General features: G+C 45.0%; 1 protein-coding gene across 13 annotated transcripts in view; it reads left to right on the top strand.

The window, feature by feature from the left end:
* The window catches only part of KAT5 (lysine acetyltransferase 5), a 623,375-nt gene that overhangs the window by 120,945 nt on the left and 482,944 nt on the right, over positions 1–19,486 (top strand). For 11 of the 13 annotated variants that reach the window (XM_069207869.1, XM_069207868.1, XM_069207867.1 and 8 more), the window contains exons 5-6: positions 16,015–16,083; positions 16,880–16,960. In XM_069207869.1, the coding sequence (XP_069063970.1) occupies positions 16,015–16,083; positions 16,880–16,960 (150 nt within the window). The remainder of the gene's footprint in view (positions 1–16,014; positions 16,084–16,879; positions 16,961–19,486) is intronic. The other 2 variants (XM_069207870.1, XM_069207861.1) reach the window with 1 other exon arrangement.

Here is a 19,486-nt window from a genome sequence, read left to right as displayed (position 1 = left end):
CCGGCCGCCCCCGCGCTGCTGAGGGTGAAATTTCTGTGTGGGCTTGTGTCCCCCCCGGTGCCCTACAAAACCCCCCTGGTCTGCCCTCCGAAGACGCGGGTACTTACCTGCAAGCAGACCGGAACCGGGGCACCCCCTTCTCTCCATTCTAGCCTATGCGTTTTGGGCACCACTTTGAACTCTGCACCTGACCGGCCCTGAGCTGCTGGTGTGGTGACTTTGGGGTTGCTCTGAACCCCCAACGGTGGGCTACCTTGGACCAAGAACTGAACCCTGTAAGTGTCTTACTTACCTGGTAAAACTAACAAAAACTTACCTCCCCCAGGAACTGTGAAAATTGCACTGTGTCCACTTTTGAAATAGCTATTTGTGAATAACTTGAAAAGTATACATGCAATTGAAATGATTCAAAGTTCCTAATGTACTTACCTGCAATACCTTTCAAACAAGATATTACATGTTAAATTTGAACCTGTGGTTCTTAAAATAAACTAAGAAAATATATTTTTCTATAACAAAACCTATTGGCTGGATTTGTCTCTGAGTGTGTGTACCTCATTTATTGTCTATGTGTATGTACAACAAATGCTTAACACTACTCCTTGGATAAGCCTACTGCTCGACCACACTACCACAAAATAGAGCATTAGTATTATCTCTTTTTACCACTATTTTACCTCTAAGGGGAACCCTTGGACTCTGTGCATGCTATTCCTTACTTTGAAATAGCACATACAGAGCCAACTTCCTACACCCTCTCCAGATTGAACCATATCTGGGAGCTTAATTCTGTTACAACCAAATCATAACCTACTGCCAAGAGCGTTCTCAGTTTCCAAAAAGAATGGACTTTTTTTCCGCTGCATCTTCGCCTGGTAATAAGAACAATGATGCACCTCCTGGGCATGATGGTTTCCTGTATACACTTTGTCCCGCATTCAGCATCTCAGTGGTCACAATCGGAGGGTAATTTAGAAGATATATTGTTGATTTTGCCCAGGGTCCTTCAGTCAAGTAATCAATCAATCAAAATACTTTATTTAGCTATAAATAAGCCATAAAATTTAATCTAAACAATATACAATATTTCCTGACAAAATAAAACCATTAACATCTTTAAAATGTATTTACAGATTACAAAGTTTTCAATAAATAGAACACATTCTTAAAGTGCTTTGGATATAATTCAAGACCGCATTAATAACATCTTCCTTACCCAGGCCCTGAAGGTAGGCAAAAGCAGCTATATGGGATCTAAAACCACCTTCCCAGAATACTGGGCACAGGCAACGTCTTCTCTCACATAAATAAAATGTGCAAAATAGGGTGAGGTGAAGAGTAGATTGATCAGCCGGTGCTTCACAATGAGAGGGGGGCCAATTGGAAAACTAAGTGCCTCTATTAGGGAAAGCCAATAGAAAGTGTATTGTTTTAGGTCGAAATCTCATCAGTAGAAACTTAAGCCTGTCATCTTCTATAGCTGGCCAATAAAATGCCAGAAGAGCTGACGTGGTCCCAGTTATGGCTCCCCCTCCCTCACAACCAATACGTGAGTGTGCCCTATACATCTGCTCTAAGAAAAGCTCTTTTACTTTGCTCACTGGAATGCTCAATAGACTGTCCAGATTATGGTAGTACGCTGGGGTCCCCAACCTCTCAAAGCTCTTTCTAACATAATTAAACCAATGAATCGCTAGAGAGTTATCGACATTCATGCAGTCTAGCAAGATAAGTCTACTCAGGTGGGCCTCAGAGTTTTTCCAAAGTTTTGTCCATAATAAAAGCGGTTGTAATTTAATAAAATCCTCTTTAAAAAAAAAAAAAAAAAAGTTAGCCCTACCTTATCATGACAGAGTGATGTTGCTGTGGACTGCAGAACTGCCAATAGCCTTTGTATAAACTTGTTTTGTACAATCTGCAAAGGAATACAATTTGAATAGCCCCAAACACCTGCACCAAATGTTGCAATAGACACGCATTTACTCTTGTAAATGCAGAGTAACTCACTTACTGCTTTGTGGCCCAACCTTTTTGCAAACCTGAAGACTGAATCTATTGACTTTTGAAATAGCAGGACCCTTACATTCAATAAGAATCTCCAATGAAAATCAATGCCAAACGGGATACCTAGGTACAAAAAATTAGGGGTTTTCTTGATTTCTTCACCTCCAAGTAAAAACTTCCTAGCCTTAGTCAGTTTGGGTCCACATTTCATTATAAATGACTTTGTGCGATTAGTTTTTAGGCCTAAGGTTTCCATAACAGATTTAAAAGCTTTTAGCAGAGACTGGAGACAGTTGGCGGTCCAGGTTATGAGAACAGCATCATCTGCTTAAAGTAAACTGGTATTTTCTGTGGACTGATCTTGAGCATTCTTTTCCAGCACCTACCGAAATGTTCTCTGAGGGCATTATATAAAATAAAAAAATAAATGGTGCCAGGAGACAGCCCTAACTCACCTCAGAGACTGTTGGAAAATCTTCAGTGAGTTCTCCATGTCTAGTGTACGCTAGCTGTAGTATGTGCATGCATCTATGGATCAAGGAGCTAATTGCACTTTCTATACCTGATTGTAGTATTATCCCCCACAGCCTGGGACAGCCCACCGATTCAAAGGCACATGTCACGTTCATAAAAGCCAGATGCACACTGCCTTTTTTTGGTGTTAGTATACTTTTAGACTTTGAGAGACCAATGTAGGACCTGATCAACTGTGCCTGGGCGAAACCCAAACTGCAAGTCTGAGAGGCCTTGGTTCTCAGCAGCCCAGCTTTCCAGACTTGCCAATATGACCTTTCCCAGAATCTTGACCATACTATCCAAAAGCAAGATCAGCCAGTAACACTTAGGTTGTCTTTTGTGTGTCTTTTTAAAAAATGGGGGCATTCGTGGCCTCCTCCCGCGTTTGGACCAAGGGACAAATAATTGCACTTCTCAAGACATTAATTACTGAAGGTCCCCAAAACTGAGGCTTAGCTTTAAAGAAATCCATAGGGATTCGGTCCGGACATGGATCCTTTTTGGCAGGACAACTATCAATTGCTAAAATAACATCAGCAACCTTAATAGAACTGCTCAGTTCCACATTGGCAAAATGGTCCATGATGCTTTGAGCCTTGTGAAAATGTGTATGAGGCTGTTCTTCAGGTCCACAAATAGCTGAACAATGGGACACCCAGTCCTCTTTAGGAACCACACACTCAACTTTAGGGATGGACTCACCAAGGAGCATCTGGGAGTTCACAACTTTGCCAAAACGCATGTGAATCTTTCCTCTTGCTGACAATTCTTAGGTCCTCCCAGCCTTTTCTTTTAGTTCAGCCTTCCTTCATAGGGTTCCTTCTTTATATGTCTTCCTAGTGTCCACTATACCAAGCCTATCTCAAGGACATTTCTTCAGTGCCAATTTTAGTGCTTTATGAGTTTTAGGACAGGCACTATCAAACAATCTTGGGCTGGTCCACAAATTTCTGGGTGTTCTAGTCAATTTATCTGTCATATATTCCTTAAGGGAGGTAAAAGCCTGAATAACAACATCCTCCTGGATGATCCGGTTAATCTCAAGTTGCTTATGTGTAAATAAGTCGCTATAAAATGCCTCGTCTATTTTCCCCCAGCAGATATGTATCCCTTTGTTCCTGAGAAAGCTATTAGGAAATTGTGGAATTTTCTGTGCCACGCTGGATAAAAATAATAGACCGACATTTTACAAGCTACCAAAGCCGGTAGCAACTCCTTAGAGATTAAAATATGGTCTCTAAAAGAACCAGACCCCAATCCAGTGAACGACAGAATGTGGTTTGACCCCATGTCCCAAATTCTTGTGCAAATACCAAGTCATTAGCAAGGGACACTCTATTTAATGGTTCACTATAAGGAGTATGGCAGCAAATTACTTGATAGCGGCACACCAAAATCAAACAATCTGGGGCCTCCAATTTTGTGCGCAGACCTGCCACGTCCCGAAACACTAATTCAAAAGCCCCCTCTCGGAGCAAGCCTTCTCTTAAAGGCTGACTGGGTAGGACTTCCTTCAATGACTGCTGAATAAAAGAAGCCCAACAGAAGCGCTCTAATACCCCTCCTATAGGTGTGAAGTTGGCAAAGTGAGTGTAGTAAAGACCGAACTAAACATGGTGTTCTAAAATTCACAATTATGCAGTCACCCTATGGAGCTTTCCATGATGGTCCAATCCAGGAGAGCCTTCGAGTAGAAATAATGTCTTCAGAAAAATTGTGGACCCAACCAGAGTGCTTCCGTAACCAATATGAAACCTTATTTAAAAGAGATACATGTAGCTCTGGAGTAACCAAAGACAAGGTTGGAACATTTTCTAATATAGTTATATAAGGGGTGCACTCTGGTGTAATATGAGGCCGAATATCATTTTGCTTAGACCTTGGGGCCTTGTTCTCTGGGCCTGGCTTCTTGCTCAGTGGGGCTTTATTTAATTACCTTAACCCAGGTGGCCTAGATGCGGATACAGATGTTATGGGCTCATTAGGCATTACAATGGTGGAGCACAGAAATCTCCTCAAGGGCAGACCTTTTTTTAATCTACTCCTGCAAGTGACTGTCACCAGAGAAGCATCACTCATAGCATGCAGAACGCATGTGAAGGAGATGGCAGTTTAGGATTCGTGGCCCAGTCATCAACAAACAATGCACATCAGTGTGCTAGAACTCCTAGTGGTTCAGTTTGCCTAAAAAGTCTTCCTCACCAATGTAACTTGGAAAGTTGTCCTCCTTAGAACAGGCATTATGGCAGCAATGTACTACATACATACATAAACAAAGGGGAACACACTCAATAAATCTCACTTGGCGCAGTAGATTTGGCATTGGGCTCTTTGCCGTCATATCCACCTTCTGGCAGAATATCTCCTGGGGTGGGTAATTCTGTGGCAGCCCTGCTACGCAGGATGAAGCAACAAGTCCACAAGTGGTAACTCAACCCCCACCCCAGAGTCTTTAATCTCTACTTCCAGTGTTGGTGGTCGCCGAACAAGGACCCGTTCGCCATCACAGAAACGTGAAATGCCAAAGCTTTGCCTCCAGGTACCATCATCATATCTGCAAAACCATAAACATCAGTCCCTTTTCTGCATACAGGTCATTAAGGCTTTTATGGCAATATTAAAAATAATTCCCCCACAACCATCGCCAGTCTCATCGTGGAATCTAAATGTTTTACTTTAGTCCCTTTTCTGCTTACAGGTCATTAAGGCTCTTAAGGCAAGATTAAAAAGAATAATTCCCCCACGACCATCGCCAGTCTCTTCATGGAACCTAAATGTTTTACTTACAAAAATAATGTTCTGATGGATACAACTACCTGTGGATTCCTCACCTAATGAATACTCCCATGGCGGCAGCATTCGACGGAAATCTTCTTCCTAGTCTCTGCACGTCGAAGAGGACGTCACTGTAGCCCACGCGACGCCGTCTGACGTCATACAGGCAATAAGAGGTCCTCGCCGACGTCCGTTCCCTTTTTTCCGTGCATTCGAAACGGTTATCTTCGAGGGAGCTACTGTTGCTTTCAAAGTTACAGTGTGTTTTTCTGCTGCGTGATTTTTATCTGAGAGTTACTATGTCTCAGAGGAAGTCTGGTTTCAAGCCCTGTCGGGAGTGTGGGGGCAAGATGTCCGTTACGGACCCGCACTCGGACTGTCTATGGTGCTTAAGCTCCGACCACGACGTCGCAACATGTGATTCATGCCAACACATGAATCCCAAGGCCCTAAAAGAGCGAGAGGCTAAACTCTTCATGGTGAAGTCGAATAGGAAGGAGAAGAAGCATCATAGGAAGTCCTGCTCGCCGAAGACTCATCGGCGCCATCGAGATTCCCGGTGCCATAGGGATTCACGGCGCCATTCCAGCCAGAGGTCTCGATCGAGGTCGCCTTCGGCTCGGCGTCGTAAGACTTGGGAGGTCAGTCCCACAGTCACTCCACATCCATCGACGCCGTTGCCTTCTCCGGCTTCGCCGACTTCGCCTGGGCAGACATCTTCAGTGATTGAAGTGCCGCAGCCTCAGGTGTTGTCTCCGGCGTCGCAGACGTCGAGGCTGGCGTCTGGGTCGCCTTCGATCCAGGCACCCCACTATCCGGCTTTTCCTGCCCCTGGAGCCGATAATACCGCATGTTTTAATGCAATGTATACCATCTTTCAGCAGATGGCTCCAGGAGGTGCTCCAACTGGTCCTTCGGGGCCGTTGGCTTTCACCTTGGGTGCTCCGGCGCCGCTACGGCCAGCACCCTTCATGCCCTTTCTCCCCTTAGGGAATGTGGGCTCGGCGCCGGTGTCGACTCCGGTGTCCGCTCCGGTGGCCCCAGAGGTTTCGGCCCCGGAGGTTTCCATCCAGTCGACTTCGGGGTTTCAACCAGTGACTCCGACAGGACCATCGGAGGCTCCGAGACACGCCTCTCTGCATCCGGCTCCTACCTCGGCGTCGAAGCTGCCTGTGGCGCCGGACATGGCGTCGGATGGATCCGGCGATCGGCGTCGTTCCTCGAATTCGGCGGATGCCATGTCGACGCCGCGTATTGAAGAGAGTCTAAATTCTAGGAGGCGTGCTCTCCGTCTCTTAGAGGAGCAGGAATACCAACGGGTCTTGGAGGAAGGAGAGATAGAGGATTCTGGCGAGGGTCTTCATGGACTGGATACAGCTAGTGGGCTGGATACTTCCCCTGAGTGGGACTTGTCATCTCCAGGGGAGTATACTGAGGAGGCAGCCACTTTTCACGCTGTGGTAAGAAAGGCAGCTAACTTTCTTGAATTGCCTTTGCCGGTAGCGGAGGCGAAGCAGAATTTGTTGACTGAGATCCTGCATCCGGCCTCTACTGCAGCGGAGCCTCTTTTACCATTCAATGAGGCTTTGCTTGATCTGGTGTTGGAGGTGTGGAAGAAGCCGGTATCTTCCTCGGCTGTTCATAGGGCTGTGGCCAGGAGGTATCGGGCTGCACCATCTGACCCTGGCTTTCTGTCCAGACACCCTACGCCGGAGAGCTTGGTGGTCCAGGCCTCCTGTTCTTCTAGATCTGCGCCTGGATCTTTTCCGACGGTGCCGGGGGATAGAGACTCCAAGAAGTTGGACTCACAGTCCAAGAAAATATTCTCATCCTGCAGCATGGTGTTGAAGTCCACCAACGCGTCATGTATCTTGGGGAGGTACATCTATGCTCTTATGGACGAAATAACATCTTCACATACGGAGCTTCCCCAAGGGCTTTTGAATATCGTCTCCGATGCCCAGGCTGCTGCAACCCAGGTTATCCAATCTGGGTTGGATACGACTGACTCAGTGGCTAGGGCGATGGGCACAGCTGTGGTTGCGAGGAGACAGGCTTGGCTTCGCAACTCAGGGTTCTCTGCAGACGTGCAGTCGACCCTGTTGGACCTCCCGTTTGATGGGGACAAACTGTTTGGGGCCAAGGCGGATTCGGCCCTGGAGAGGTTCAAAGAAAGCAGGGCCACAGCCAAATCATTAGGACTACAAGCCCCTTCTTCTACCTCCTCCAGATTTTTCAGGAGGTTTCGTGGATTTGGACGTGGCTCTTCCTCCTCTTCCTTTCGGGGGAAATTCCAGCAACCCGTCTCTTCTCACCCCTATAGATCATTTAGAGGGAGAGGTAGGGCCCGCACCAGAGGAGCCTCTCAGCAGCACTCTGCCTCTTCCTCGTCCTCTGGAGGGGTGCAGCAGGGAAAGCAGCCTTAGGCTTCCACCACTCACTCCTCTCCTGTAGGGGGAAGATTACGGCATTTTCTCCACAAGTGGGAGACTATTACAACGGACACTTGGGTTATCAGTATTGTGGAGAAAGGCTACACCCTTCCCTTTCGGGGGTTTCCGCCCCCCCTCCCGCCCGCCCATCTTATTGTTCAGAAGAACACCTCCTGTTGCTAGAACAGGAGGTTCAAGTCCTCCTTTCAAAGGGCGCAGTGGAGTTGGTTCCAGAGCAGGAAAGGGGTCGAGGTTGTTACTCAAGGTACTTCCTGATTCCCAAGAAAGATGGTCGGTTGAGACCGATCCTGGATCTGAGGATCTTGAATTGGTTCCTCAATCAGGAAAAGTTCAAGATGCTGACCCTAGCACAGGTGCTTTTGGCGTTGAACAAAGAAGATTGGATGGTGTCTGTCGACTTGCAGGATGCTTATTTTCATATCCCGATACTCAAGTCGCACAGGAAGTATCTCCGGTTTGTGGTAGGGTCGCAGCACTATCAGTTTGCGGTCCTCCCGTTTGGTCTTACCTCAGCACCTCGAGTCTTCACGAAGGTGATGTCAGTGGTTGCGGCAGAGCTCAGAAGGGAGGGGATAGCAGTATTCCCTTACTTGGACGACTGGTTGATCAAAGCCAAGTCCCCGGAGCTTGTGTCGTATCATCTGCAGTCAACAACCCAGTTGTTGTTCGACCTGGGCTTTTCGGTGAACGTGCCCAAATCTCACCTGGAGCCCTCTCAGCGCCTCCTGTTCATAGGGGCAGTACTGGATACAACATTGAATCGAGCCTTCCCTCCGCCTCAGCGGGTTCAAGATATTCAGGAATTGGTTCCAATGTTTCGAAATGGAGCGGTAGTTCCAGTCCTCAAGGTCCTTCGTCTGCTCGGTCTGTTTGCCTCCTGCATACTGTTGGTCACGCATGCTCGCTGGCACATGAGGGCTCTTCAGTGGTGCCTCCGAAGGCAGTGGTCTCAACACAAGGGAGATCTAGAAGGAGCGGTCAAGATCTCCAGAGATGCTGCTGTGGACTTGAAGTGGTGGATTGCGGGCAACAATCTTTCGCAAGGAAAGCCGTTCGCGCAGTCGCCACCAGTGGCCATGGTCATAACGGATACTTCCACTCTAGGGTGGGGAGCTCATCTGGGGGATCTGGAGATCAAAGGACTTTGGTCTCCAGAGGAACAGATGTTTCATATCAATCTGTTAGAGTTACGGGCTGTACGTCTGGCTCTCAAGGCCTTCCTCCCTTCCCTTCGTGGTCAGTCGGTACAGGTCCTGACGGACAATACTACCACGATGTGGTACATAAACAAACAGGGAGGAGTAGGGTCGTACCTTCTCTGCAGAGAAGCTCTTCGACTATGGCCCTGGGCAAAGGACCATCAGATTTGCTTGGTAGCAAATCATTTGGCCGGGGTCTTGAATGTACGTGCGGACAGTCTCAGTCGCCAATTCTCGGCTGACCACGAGTGGCGTCTCCATCCAGATCAAGTCCGTTTAATCTTCCAGATGTGGGGGTTTCCTCGGATAGATCTGTTTGCCACTCGGGAGAACGCGCATTGTCCGTTATTCTGCAGCCTCCAGTATCCGGTGCAGGGAGCATTGGGGGACGCGTTTCTTATAACCTGGTGCGACCAGTTGCTTTACGCGTTCCCCCCATACCCTTGATTCCTCGAGTGTTGAAGATTCGCCAAGACCGGGCCCAAGTCATCTTAATAGCTCCGGATTGGCCAAGGAGGGTGTGGTACTCCGACCTTCTCCAACTCTCACTGTGCCCTCCGCTCCGTCTCCCTCTCAGGGCAGACCTCCTCTCGCAGTCGCAGGGGCAGGTTTTACACCCCAACCTCCAGAGTCTACACCTACATGCCTGGAGATTGAACGGGGCAACCTGAGTTCCTTCTCTCTCCCGCCTGATGTAGTGGATGTTATATTAGCGGCCAGGCAACACTCCACTACATCTATCTACGCTAATAGGTGGTCTAAATTTGTTATGTGGTCTGGAGAGAGACAGATTGATCCCTTACATGCTCATCTGTCAGATGTTTTGTCTTTTGCTCTGTCTCTAGCGCAGAAAGGTTGTGCAGTGGCTACCATTAAAGGTTATTTGTCTGCCCTGTCAGCCTTCATTTGTCTTCCAGATCAAGCATCGTTATTTAAATCCCCTATTGTTCTCAGATTCTTGAAAGCTCTTCTAAATAAATATCCTCCAAAACCATTCGTTATGCCTCAATGGGATTTGTCCTTGGTCCTCACTTTCCTTATGGGGTCCCCTTTTGAGCCTATGCATTCTTGCCCCTTAAGGTATTTGGTTATTAAAACAGTCTTCCTGGTGGCTATAACATCTGCAAGGAGAGTGAGTGAGTTGCAAGCCTTATCGGTAAAACCCCCTTATACAACTTTTTATGGGGATAAGGTGGTGTTGAGGACCAAGGCTGCTTTCCTCCCGAAGGTTGTTTCACCCTTCCATTTGGCCCAGACAATTACTTTGTCCACGTTCTATCCTCCGCCTCATCCTTCAGAGGAGGAAGAGAGACTACATCGCTTGGACCCAAAGAGGGCGTTAAGCTTCTTCATTGATAGAACGAAGGATTTCAGGCTGGAGGATCAGCTGTTCATCGGATACGTGGGCAAGAGGAGAGGAAAGGCAGTCCACAAGAGAACACTCTCCAGGTGGGTTGTTCTTTGCATTAAAATCTGTTAATCTTTGGCAAAGAAGGATCCTCCTGATGGCATTAGAGCTCATTCCACCAGAGCTAAGTCGGCCACTTCGGCCTTGGCCAGAGGTGTTCCTGTGGTCGACATCTGCAAGGCCGCAACTTGGTCGTCCCTTCACACGTTTGCGAAACATTACTGTTTGGACTCTGAGGTCAGAAGGGACGGACATTTTGCACGGTCAGTGCTGCAGGATTTCTTGGTTTGACCATTTCGGCACCCACCACCGGGAGTGGTACTGCTTTGGGACTCTATTCATTAGGTGAGGAATCCACAGGTAGTTGTATCCATCAGAAGAACGAGTTACTTACCTTCGGTAACAACTTTTCTGGTGGATACATTAGCTACCTGTGGATTCCTCACGGTCCCACCCGCCTCCCCGTTGCCTTTCTGGTCTTACCAAGTAATCCTTGAGTGCGCTTCTCTTGGTCTTCAAGGTTGCAATAGATGTTGTATACATGGATACTTGTATATATTTATATGTTTATATATATGTATATATCTTTGTGTATATACATGATTTGCATATATTTGTTGGTTAAAAAAAAAAAAAAAGTTATATTAAATCTACAGCAATTTTATTGCAATGTTGTGTATTTTACAATGTTATGGGATGTTGCCTTGCTCTTTCATTGCATTGGGTTGTTGTTCTCATGCACGTAAAAAATGTTGGTACTGACGTCGGCGAGGACCTCTTATTGCCTATATGACGTCAGACGGCGTCGCGTGGGCTAGAGTGACGTCCTCTTCGACGTGCAGAGACTAGGAAGAAGATTTCCGTCGAATGCTGGCGCCATGGGAGTATTCATTAGGTGAGGAATCCACAGGTAGCTAATGTATCCACCAGAAAAGTCGTTACCGAAGGTAAGTAACTTGTTCTTTACACCTTTTGAACCACTACATTCCTGTCTGTTACAGTTCCTATCATGGAAGATCGCTTTCCTAGTGGGTGTCACATTGCTAAGAAGGGTTAGTGAAATACATGCTCTTACAATAAAACAATCATACCTTCAGATTTTCCAAGGTAAGGTCCGACTACGTCTTACCTTTTCAGTTAAATTAGACACAATCTACCTGTCTTTTTACGTAAACCAGAGACGGTTGCCACAAGAGCACTTCATGTACTCGATGTTAAAAGAGGACTAATTTATTGCATTGATGGGACTAAACCTTTTAGGAAAACAAAACCGCTGTTCGTTGCTTACTCAAATCGTAGAAAGGGAAACGCAATTTCCAAAGCAGGTATTGCGAGATAGATAGTAAGATGCAAACAGATCTATTAAAGCCAAACTAACATTACCAACAATTCCGAAAGTACATTCTACCAGAAAGAAAGATGCTTCTATGGCGTTTCTTGGTAACATTCCTTTAGCTGACATTTGCAAGGCAGCTACATGGACAAATTCACACACATTTACTAAACACTATTGTGTGGATGTCCAAGCAAGACAACAATCTCTTGTTGGTCAAACAGTCCTACTCACCCAATTCCAGACATCTGCACCATCTCATACCTAATGCTACTGTGAGAGGGAAACTGCTTTACAGTTTATGCATAGCATGCGTATCTGCAGGCAACACATGCTATAAATGAAATATGTTACTTACCATGTAAGCATCAATTTGTAGCATGTAGTGCAGCAGATTAACATGCTCCCTCCCTGGCAGGCATTTGTTGTTTTCAGATTTCATACGTGATACATTGTATATAAAGATATGTACATATATAGCTTTTCTATATCTTCACTAGCTCCATCCTCACTCACCATAATGCATGGGAAAAAAGAACAATCTAACAACGGAGCCAATGAATATGCACATTCACTCAGCGGAGGAGTCTTGACACCACATCAACAAAAGACTCAGTTTAGAAAAACAATTTGTAGAGTCCGAGCCCAACACTAGATGGCAGGAGTGTGCATGTGCAGCACTGCACACTACGAATAGATGCCTCAAACATAGTCCTTATGTAACATACTTCTTAAGTGTCATCTGCATATGGCATAATGAATAGTCCAAAGGATCTGACCAAGACTATAAGGGGAGTAATGTAAATATTAAAAAGAATAGGACTTACAGAGGATCACACACAAGTAAAAGATTTAGACCCAGAAAGGGTGGCAAATGTGCTGTTTGATGATAAGTTGAGTTGAGGAAAGATTGAATCCAGAGCACTGCAGATTTTGTTATTCCAAGATGGTTCACATGAGAGATGTATAGAATTGTGAAATGGGTAACTGTAAATAACAGGGGCATTTTTCTACGAGGGTCTCTGAGGGATATCAGATAGACAAGAATGAAGCACAAGTTGTCTGTAATGTCACTAAGAACCCTGAACTGAAAAACGTGTGTTATTCACTATATGCCCATAAATAATTTCATTTTATGTATGGTCCCCATAAAAAAATTATCTTCTCCTCCTTTCAACACCTGTGCCGGAGCAGAGGAGTTATGAAGGAGCAGAACATGACCTCCCCTCCCAAAGATTTTTTAAAAATGGTCTTCTGTCCACCCATATTACCCCCTGTTCATTCCTTTCCACTACCCACATAGAACTGTGCTCTCTTCTCTCCACTGTCTTGCTGACGTGCTGTGATGGAGCCCTGTAAGAGCAGCGCGCAATTCAGTTATAACATGGCTACAATGGAAAAGGTCAAACCGTGTCAAAGTAGAACCTCGATCCAAAAAGGTCAGCACTGCTCTGTTGCTTGATATAGAATTAAACAAATTTCCTCTGTGACCTCCTTCGTACATATCCAAAATTGAGTCCCAGCCATGTTCAAATCAGTCAGAGATGGATGAAAAATGTTTTGAAACTTTAAACTTTTGTAACAGTGTTCTGTAGCACATAGCCTTATTCTTTGATTGCAGACTCTCTGATATCATGAAGAAACATAGCCAGACAATCTTCTACGTGAATTACATTCCTGTGAAGAATATCAAAAACATTTTCACATCTTTTGAGTCCTCTTTATTTAGCTGGGTCAAGGCTTCTGTCTTTAATACTGGCCAATCCTCGTAATTTAAAAATAGTCCCTACTTGAATCCAGATTTGCCATTCAGCTTTACATCAGTTAAGAATATACTGTAGTTACTGAAAGCTACGGAAGAGAAATTAATATCTCAATAGTAAACAGAACAGAACTTATTCATTGCCCAAAAATGTGTTATAGCTGATCATCAGTCGGGCTTCATTCCTGTTTCTTATTAGGCTACAACACCAACCCTTGAACCCATGGGAGCCTTCGTATTAAACAAATGTTTGTCAAAAGTGGGTTTCACTGGTATCATTTGAAAAATAGAACAGCCAATTGAGAGTCTCAATACCCTCATGCAATCACTACCACATGAAAAATGAAACATCAAACCACCATAATCATAAACGAAGGACTTCTATATCTAGAAGATGTAACAAAATATTCATAATGATACAAATAAAGGTTAAAGCACAGTGCAGTGTATCCCCAGTGCTAAAGCCAAAACCAGCACAAATATGGAGATTACAAAGTGACAACCAGCTAATGGCTTTGTAACAACTTCATGGGATTCTTTAACTTGATTTACATCAACATTTTCCATAAAGCGCTAACTAGCCAAAGGACAAAATATCAGTATGCTGGAAACTTGCCGTAAATTGATCTTGAACAATACACAGCCTTGACCTGTCAACAGCTTGTCATGATGTTGGCACTGACTGTCATCAGCTAAATCTAATAACAAAAGAATTGGCATTCCAAGTATTTCGTTAGCTTGGGTTGCATCATACTTTCAACACTGGATACCACTATTTAATCTTAAATAATTTCCAGACTAGCAGCTACTAAATATGCAGCAAAACAATGAGAATCATCTTGAAAAAAGAATCTGCCTGTAGCACAGTAATGAATGATTAAGGCTAGCCATTACTAAACCTTATATGCTGATGAACTATAATGATTCTGTTGGCTCTGAACTGCTGTCCACCATTAAGCGCTTAATCAGTTTCACTTGAATGAAAGCCATCTTAAACTGCTTTGTCTAAGGCGTACAGCTTTCTGGCCTAGGACCCCAACTTGCATAAATAATTTAACTAGTATTTTAGACCTCTCCAAAATCTGAAATCAGCAGTAGACTTTGAAATAATGTGTCAATTTAATCCACAAGTGACTTGGCTGCATAACTCTTGCAATACTTTATGCCAATACCTGAAATAATCTGAACCTAGGGTTTAAACAAGAAAGGCCCTCCTGACCTTCAGAACTAAACTCTACCAGTGGCTGCTGGAATACATGCTAGTCAATGCATAACTGTTATCTCTTCATACCAAAACCAGATGTTATTGCATGCCACCACTCAAACTCTGTCCAAAGCCCTGAGATCCCCACTTGCCTTTGGTGATGAGAAGCCTCATCATTGCCTAAGAAATCTCTGAAGTAATTAATGCGTACTTAAATACTTCTGTCCCTCCGTTCTTTTCACAAAGCTTGTTGTGCAGTACATTATAACTCATTTATTTTTAATCCTCCTTTAATGCTGCTGTCTTGATTCACCTTAATTGTTTGAGTCTTTTATTTCGTACTTTTTGTTTAACATTCTACTCTGTTGAGCTGTTTACAGCTCAGCCCACAGTACCCCCACAAGCCCATTTGCTCAGGCCACTTGGAGAAAGTGAATTACCTTCGAGGGCGAGCAGATATTATAAGCAAAGGGAGTAGCTGATATTGGTTTAAATCTATGGATAGTATTTTCCCCAAGCCTGCCTTCTTGTGCATGTCTGTGTATACTGTCTGGGAAGAATCCTCAATATATGACATCTTTTTTCTAGATTTATAAGCACTGCTTATCCTCATGCTTTTACAGACGAATGAGACATGCTTACCTCTAAAAGTTAAAATAAAATACAAAATCTATTTTTGTTCCATGCTTTACAGCATAGTGAGAGTGACCAACTTCACTATGCCTTATCTTGGATCCAAGTGCACACAGCACTTATGTTTGTTGAAAAAGAATGTTGTTTCCAAAGGTGGTGAAAAAAAGCCCCTAAATACCTTTCTGTGCAGAAGAAACTAACCATGTGCATCTGGAGACTGGATAAATGGTGGAATCCTTTGTTACAGGTAACAGTCTTTTGTTTGCCAACCTATCCACAAAATCATGTTGATACTTGCTACTCAAATACAAACGTTGTAAAACTTGATTGCAAGTAATTGAACATGTTTTTTAAACATGTCAACTTTTACTTACTAGAAGAAGTTAGACATGCTTATTTGACTATAATTTCTTATAGCTGCAGGTTAAAGATGTGTGCTCTGGAGAACCGCCCCATAATGTCAAGGGGCCACAGAGATGTCCTTTGTTTGTCAGCTCTCCTGCTGCCGCTGGCTGGATATAATTTGTGGGTTGAAATTCAGATCTTTTGGTCATGGTGGTAAAAAGTGTAGCCCTTTAAATCATTCTGTTTAGGCCCAATACATATTTTGTGGTCTTGGGCATCCACCTAATTCATAGCCTTCCTTGCAAAGTGTGCTGGGGAGGGCTGACTGTGTTTTGCTCCATCGTACCCTTGCTAGCAACCTTAATCTTTTATTCCCATTCAGAGGAAGAATTTGGATCTGTCTCTCCAGCCAGCCTCAGCTCCATCAAGCGGCAAAACCCTTCCCGTTCCGGTACAGGTTTCCTTTCCACTTTAAGGCATGGGGGAGGGAGAGGTGGGCAAATGTTGAAGGTGGTATTAACGGGGCGGAATGAGTACCTGATAAATGAGAAACCTTTTCTGGTGTTTTGAACCCCTCAGGGAGGTATGGGCAAACACATATTCACCAAAAAGCTTAAAGCCACCACTACTGAACTGTTTGTTTTGATAGACACATCTGCTTGTGTCAGTATTTTTAAATGTTAAGATTCCATATGTTGGGTGTTGCTATAAATGCTGATTCCTTATAGTGTAGCATGAATAGGGTATACCTTGCAATAATTTACTCTCCAGAGTTCTTGCTGCACATACCCTGCATGTTAATATGTTTGGATTTTTTTTTGTGCAACACCTTATTACTTCTGCCAAGCTAGCTGGCTGCATCCAAAGTTTTGCTCTCCTGAGTGAAATTGGTTTCCTCAATTAAGTCAGTTATTGAATTGTAGATTCTAAACGTAATGTACAGACTTTCAAGGGATCTTGATAGTGGGACATAGTGGATGGGTTCCTGGTTCAGTCAACAATGCATGGAGTACTTGGGTGCGCTTATGTCACACACTTACCCTGCTCTTTGAGGACTTGAGTTGGAGGTATTGGACTCTTACGCTACTTTTGGTGTTGAAAGTGCAAAATAAACAAGTCTCTCCAACAGATGCCTTTTGTTACCAATGTAGGTTTACGGGTCAAGGTTGGCAGTTGAAGGAAATGCTATTACTTCTTTGTTTCTTGAACGTTTTTGAGTATCATGTGTATCTCACTTGTTTTTTTAGAAGCGGAAAGTGGAAGTTGTGTCTCCTGCCACCCCTGTGCTAGCCCCCCCAGAGACGGCTCCAGCCTCTATCTTCCCACAGGTGAGTGCTGCAGTGAGGGGCAATTGGGTTGGTGGGATCCTGTGTGTGCTAGCTGGTTTAGCAAGACTGATTACAGAACCCCAGCTAGAACTTTGGGAGGATGACATGTTTGTCTTCTACACACCTGCTATTTCTCATTGAGTAGTTCTAATGTTTTGTTTTGTATCTGTCCCATTGCTCTACCTCAGAAGCTTCAATTTTCGTTTTTTATTCTCCATCCAGTTTCTCAGCTTTTGACTTTAATAGATTAAGGGTGCTGTGAACATTTTAACCCGAGTTCATTGAGTAGTCCAGAAAACTGCGGCCCTTGTGAATAATCATTATCTGTTCACCACTCATTGTTCTTGCTATTTCAAGAGCAAGTTTAAGTTTTTATGTGTACAGTTTTTGTCCTGTTCTTATGTTTATCACTATTGGCACTGACAATAAATAAGTTGCCAAAACAGTGATCGAGTGAGGAAGGTGTTGCCTCAAGTTTGACTGGCATTTTTTGGTTTCACTGCTGTAGCAAGTTATTTCAAGCAGTGTGATTGTAGAATTGAGGTGACAGCAAATGCTCATGATTTTTCACTGTTCATCTTTGTCACATGTGGGGTTTAAATCTCAAACTCTGAGATGAATATATGAGCACCAAATTGTAGGAAGAGCTCAAGGGGTTATCATTGGTCCACTTTTACAAAGGGGAGAATAAGGCTGATACATTTTCTTGATCCTCAGAAAATAAACTAAGGTTTTGTTTCTAAATAGATTTTCTGTGACCTGTGTGCTTAGCACTGACTATGAAGAAGACTGCAGCCAAACATCTTTCTGTTTGGAGATTTCCAGCACAGCCCACCAGTGAATAACATTGTTACTTTAGGGTTGCTCACAATTGTTCTACATAGGTGTAAGGAAATGCCTCCTTGGCATGGTTACCCCCTGACTTTTTGCCTTTGCTGATGCTATGTTTTGAATTGAAAGTGTGCTGAGGCCTGCTAACCAGGCCCCAGCACCAGTGTTCTTTCCCTAACCTGTACTTTTGATTCCACAATTGGCACACCCTGGCATCCAGGTAAGTCCCTTGTAACTGGTACCCCTAGTACCAAGGGCCCTGATGCCAGGGAAGGTCTCTAAGGGCTGCAGCATATCTTATGCCACCCTGGGGACCCCTCACTCAGCACAGACACACTGCTTACCAGCTTGTGTGTGCTGGTGAGAACAAAACGAGTAAGTCGACATGGCACTCCCTTCAGGGTGCCATGCCAACCTCACACTGCCTATGCAGTATAGATAAGTCACCCCTCTAGTAGGCCTTACAGCCCTAAGGCAGGGTGCACTATACCATAGGTGAGGGCACCAGTACATGAGTACTGTGCCCCTACAGTGTCTAAGCCAAACCTTAGACATTGTAAATGCAGGGTAGCCATAAGAGTATATGGTCTGGGAGTCTGTCCAACACGGACTCCACAGCACCATAATGGCTACACTGAAAACTGGGAAGTTTGGTATCAAACTTCTCAGCACAATAAATGCACACTGATGCCAGTGTACATTTTATTGTGAAATACACCCCAGAGGGCACCTTAGAGGTGCCCCCTGAAACCTTAACCGACTATCTGTGTAGGCTGACTGGTTCCAGCAGCCTGCCACAACCGAGACATGTTGCTGGCCCCATGGGGAGAGTGCCTTTGTCACTCTGAGGCCAGTAACAAAGCCTGCACTGGGTGGAGAGGCTAACACCTCCCCCAGGCAGGAGCTGTCACACCTGGCGGTGAGCCTCAAAGGCTCACCCCTTTGTGCCAGCACCGCAGGACACTCCAGCTAGTGGAGTTGCCCGCCCCCTCCGGCCACGGCCCCCACTTTTGGCGGCAAGGCCGGAGAAAATAATGAGAATAACAAGGAGGAGCCACTGGCCAGTCAGGACAGCCCCTAAGGTGTCCTGAGCTGAAGTGACTCTAACTTTTAGAAATCCTCCATCTTGCAGATGGAGGATTCCCCAATAGGATTAGGGATGTGACCCCCTCCCCTTGGGAGGAGGCACAAAGAGGGTGTACCCACCCTAAGGGCTAGTAGCCATTGGCTACTAACCCCCCAGACCTAAACACGCCCTTAAATTTAGTATTTAAGGGCTCCCCTGAACCTAAGAATTTAGATTCCTGAAACTACAAGAAGAAGAAGACTGCTGAGCTGAAAAAACCCCTGCAGAGGAAGAACAGATGACACCAACTGCTTTGGCCCCAGTCCTACCGGCCTGTCTCCTGCCTTCCAAAGAACCCTGCTCCAGCGACGCTTTCCAAGGGACCAGCGACCTCTGAATCCTCTGAGGACTGCCCTGCTTCAAGAAAGACAAGAAACTCCTGAGGACAGCGGCACTGCTCCAAAAGAACTGCAACTTTGTTTCAAGGAGCAGACTTAAAGACCCCTGCAACTCCCCGCAAGAAGCGTGAGACTTGCAACACTACACCCGGCGACCCCGACTCGACTGGTGGAGAACCAACACCTCAGGGAGGACCCTCCGGCGACTCCGAGACCGTGAGTAACCAAAGT

The sequence above is a fragment of the Pleurodeles waltl genome, chromosome 9, assembly GCF_031143425.1.
Source record: "Pleurodeles waltl isolate 20211129_DDA chromosome 9, aPleWal1.hap1.20221129, whole genome shotgun sequence".
Taxonomy (NCBI): Eukaryota; Metazoa; Chordata; class Amphibia; order Caudata; family Salamandridae; genus Pleurodeles; species Pleurodeles waltl.
This window is presented reverse-complemented; position numbering and strand designations above follow the sequence as displayed.